General features: G+C 42.4%; 1 protein-coding gene across 1 annotated transcript in view; it reads right to left on the reverse strand.

Annotated features, from left to right (window-relative positions):
• nifk (nucleolar protein interacting with the FHA domain of MKI67) overlaps positions 1 to 3,510 on the reverse strand; it is a 5,554-nt gene extending 2,044 nt beyond the window's left edge. Inside the window, exons 1-6 of the mRNA XM_005744216.1 lie at positions 3,247 to 3,510; positions 2,526 to 2,654; positions 1,683 to 1,791; positions 1,362 to 1,573; positions 544 to 606; positions 11 to 191 (exon numbers count right to left, since the gene is read on the reverse strand). Of these exons, the coding sequence (XP_005744273.1) occupies positions 11 to 191; positions 544 to 606; positions 1,362 to 1,573; positions 1,683 to 1,791; positions 2,526 to 2,654; positions 3,247 to 3,369 (817 nt within the window). The 5' untranslated portion in view covers positions 3,370 to 3,510. The remainder of the gene's footprint in view (positions 1 to 10; positions 192 to 543; positions 607 to 1,361; positions 1,574 to 1,682; positions 1,792 to 2,525; positions 2,655 to 3,246) is intronic.
• Between the last annotated feature and the right edge of the window lie 261 nt (positions 3,511 to 3,771).

The raw sequence follows: 3,771 nt of genomic DNA on the forward strand, positions 1-3,771 counted from the left end.
TCCTCCTCGCTTCCCTCTTCCTCCTCATCGTCACTCCCTTCTTCCTCTTCCTCCTCAGAGTCTTCCTCCTCAGAGTCTTCCTCTTTGTCTACAGCTGGCATCTTGATGATGATCTCATCATCAGCATCATTTTCCGCCGCCGTGGACTTCCTTCTCTCGAGGAAAGAGGGTGTGCAGACAGGTGTGCTGTCCTAAAGAAGAGCAAAGATTACACTGACTCACTGCTCCACCTTGTGGTAAAAACCAGTACTGCATGGAAGTACAGCATGAAGCTCAGGCATCAAATTCAACACCTTTCTTCTGTCTCTCTGGATGATATCAATCCTTTTTTTGCAGATTTTGTTGTTAAATGCATCTATTTTAAGTAAGAGGCTTAAATGTTGGTACATGGGTTTTATCACGCTGGCACTATCAGACACGCGCGATAAGCTTAACGCACCGCAGTTCTTTAGGCGCAGTTATCTGACCCCAGACCACTGAGAGACCCGGGGCCATTTTCACTCTGCGCCCGACATAAAACCCAAACATGACAACAAGACTTACGTCAGTGCACGAAGATACGTTCCCCGCATCGGAGGATGACTTCTTCTTAGGAACCTGAGCCGCCTGGAAGAGCACAGAGAGCAGTGAAGGTGAAGTTTATAAGACCTCGGAAAGAACAAACAATCTCCAAAAAAAAAAAAAAAATTCACTTTTTTTTGACCAAGCCGAGCTGACAGTGTAACAGTCCTGACTGCACACAGTAACTGAGGCCTGACGTTAAAGACAATCTGCTTTGACTTTCTGGACTGTTGCTCAGACAGAATAAAGAGTATGAAGACACTGATTGTAGTTTTCACTGTTTACTGTGCAGGCTGTCTACTGCAAGTCCCAGCAGCCCGCAGGCTTAAATCGCAGCACATCACAGGATTTCATACTTTGAAAACCTTTTTATTAAGCTACAAACAGCCCTGAGTTTAGTTTGTGGAATTGATATTTGAAGTGGGGAGATTCCTGCAGGGAATGACTCGAAAGAAAGCATGAGGGTAAAAGTGTGCATGGCTTCATTAAATAATCTAAAGTTTCTGTAAATAACCAGATGATTCTGAGGGGGACAGGTGGGAAAGTCTTTCCAGATTCAGTTGAATTTATATGGAATCAGCAGTATTCCAAATCGCTGTAATTCTCTGAAAATCCTTTTTCTTTTTTGTAAAAACTGAAGCTTCTGAACAGATCACAGCTGCACGCTGTTTGGAATTTAGTTGGAAGAAATCCATTACTTAAATCAGACGCCTTTAAATATGCCGCCATGTCACGGCACATTTCCAGTTTTTAAAACCTAAATCCGTTTAATGTTTCCGCTCCAGCGTGTAAACACTTACGAATCCGGGGAATTCGTACTCGATGCCGTATGCTGCGATCCTCTTTCGGAGCCTCGACTCTTTGCGCAGCAGCTTGCCGGTCATTTTTGCAATTTCCTCCTCCGTGTGCTTCTTGTTGTAACGCGTTACCGCGGGATACGTCGGCTTTTTGAACCCTCGCTCCGAGCCGACAAACAGCTTCTCGTGCACCTTCTCGGGAGGAAACACCTGACCTGGGAGGAAAAAAAAAAGTATACATTTAAATAAACATCAAGGAGAAAATAAGACCCTAAGAGGAAAACTTCCTGTGAATCAGGATCTAAAAGATGAGGTTTGACTCACATTTGATGAGTCTCTCTCCCATCAGGTAATTATTCATCGTCTCTGCAACGATCTTCGCCACTTCATCGCAGTCAAACTCGATGAAAGCGTAACCTTTGCTGTTACCAGTCTGCAAACAAACAGAGAGAGGAATAAAGTGACAGTCACAGACTCTCAGATGTTTTCATTCCCTCCAGATGTTTGTTGGCACATGGGTTTTATCACTCTGATAACAGGCAGAGCAGGTGATAAGCTTAATGTACCAGAGTACTCTAGGCTCAGTTATCTGACCTCAGACCACTTTTACATCTGAGATCATTTTCAGTCTCAGCCAAAACTCCAGATCTTAAGAAGTGGAGCTTCAAACAGGCTCCTGCCTGGAATACTTAATAAACCAAAATAAAGAAATCGGAATGTTTGCAGAGCGTGCTGGATTCAAGAATAGCAATCAAGAAGTTCCTCAACTGCTCCTGCTAAACAGAGGTGTTGGGAGTCAGTTTTATTACTTTGTTACTGCTTTCAGGAGACAAATCCCTGCAACTTTTTACCAAGTTATAGTTCAAAGGTCATTTTTTGCTTAGATGCAACATGTGGGCTCCTTTTCTGGTGAGTTATACCTGAGATTTTTTATCTGGAAGTTTCTGTTCTGGCTATGAGGCCTCAAACCACACAATCTATAATCAGCCTCTCAGTGACCATTTCCCTCTAAAGTTTTATCAAAAATAAAAAATAAAAAGACTCCAAGTGAAGTTTTTAAGGAAGTGATACATCGCTGCAATAGCTGTGAACGTTTTAGAGATGCAGTTGAAGATTCTGATCGCCCCTCACACATTCACACGTTTGTTTCCACATGTTCAGGGTTACCTTCTTACTGCGGGACAGCCGCAGCCGCAGGATCTTCCCAAACTGACCGAAGTAAGATTTGAGCTGAGGCTCCACCAGGTTTCGGGGCAGGTGGCTGACGTAAATCACTCCTGGGGTCAGACGGTTTGCCTGTGATGGGGGAAAGACAGATCACCACATTACATAGAGAGCTGGGCCTTCACCTGTGATTTATAATACAATATAATGCACAGACTAAATTATGAGAAAAAACAACTTTAAAGATTTATTTTTCCCAGGCCGGCTTTTAAAACGTCTACAAAATAAAAGTACAAAATAAATACACTTTATATATATTAAACATACAGATGTTCGCCTCATTTACAGATTTTCTTGTTTAAATCAGTTTACATTCAGTTTGGTCACGTTTCTTTGGGGCCAGTTCTCTTTATTTCTTTACTGTAATAACATTAATCTTCTTCTCAGTCCGTAAACTTAATAACTTGAGACAGGATGTCATTTCTTCTTCTTTTTTAAAATGGGCCTGCCTTACATCTGTAAACCTGAGTAAATACGCTGCACGTGGGCCGACTGACAGAGTAAAGACCACGAGCCTATAAAGATGTCACGGCACCTGAACCAGAGTTAAACACAGACTACAGAGAGAGACATAGGCAGTCTTAGAGTAAACTAAGCGACAGTAAACAAAAGAAAAATAACTGCAGACTATCGGGTCTCCTTCAAGGCCACATGTCTCACCCACCTTGCCTGATTTCTTCTTCTTCACCTCCTGAACCTTCTTTCTGAAGTCGGACTCCTGTGCAGGATTCAGCGCCAGCAGCTCTTTGGCCGCAGCAGGAGCCGCTTCGGCGCCACTTTCACTCATTTTTCGCTGTTGGAAGCTACAAACGCCACATAAACTGAGACAAACACTCACTTAGCCGTCCATAAACCACGATGCTGTTGCTGATAATGACCCACATCCGGCTGCACATGCGCTGAACACCAACGAGTGCCGGAGAATCGCGTCACGTCTGCAGCTCCGCGCTCTGTGCAGCGACACCTACAGGTGCGGAGGTGTGTTTGTTAGTACGCTCAAACAAGAAAGAAAATAAAACCTCAGTAAAAAAAATTAAACAATGTTTTAATTAAAGGAAAGTGAAAGTAAAACAAAACAAAGGTACTTATTAAAATTATTCCTCTTTAAGAATATTTTAGAAAATGTTCTTGGTACATTTAATTTGAACATATTCCTTTAAATTTAACATTTTATATCGTGTTTATTTAA

Source organism: Pundamilia nyererei, unplaced genomic scaffold, assembly GCF_000239375.1.
Source record: "Pundamilia nyererei isolate P.nyererei 1_Seehausen unplaced genomic scaffold, PunNye1.0 scaffold00140, whole genome shotgun sequence".
NCBI classification, from domain to species: domain Eukaryota; kingdom Metazoa; phylum Chordata; class Actinopteri; order Cichliformes; family Cichlidae; genus Pundamilia; species Pundamilia nyererei.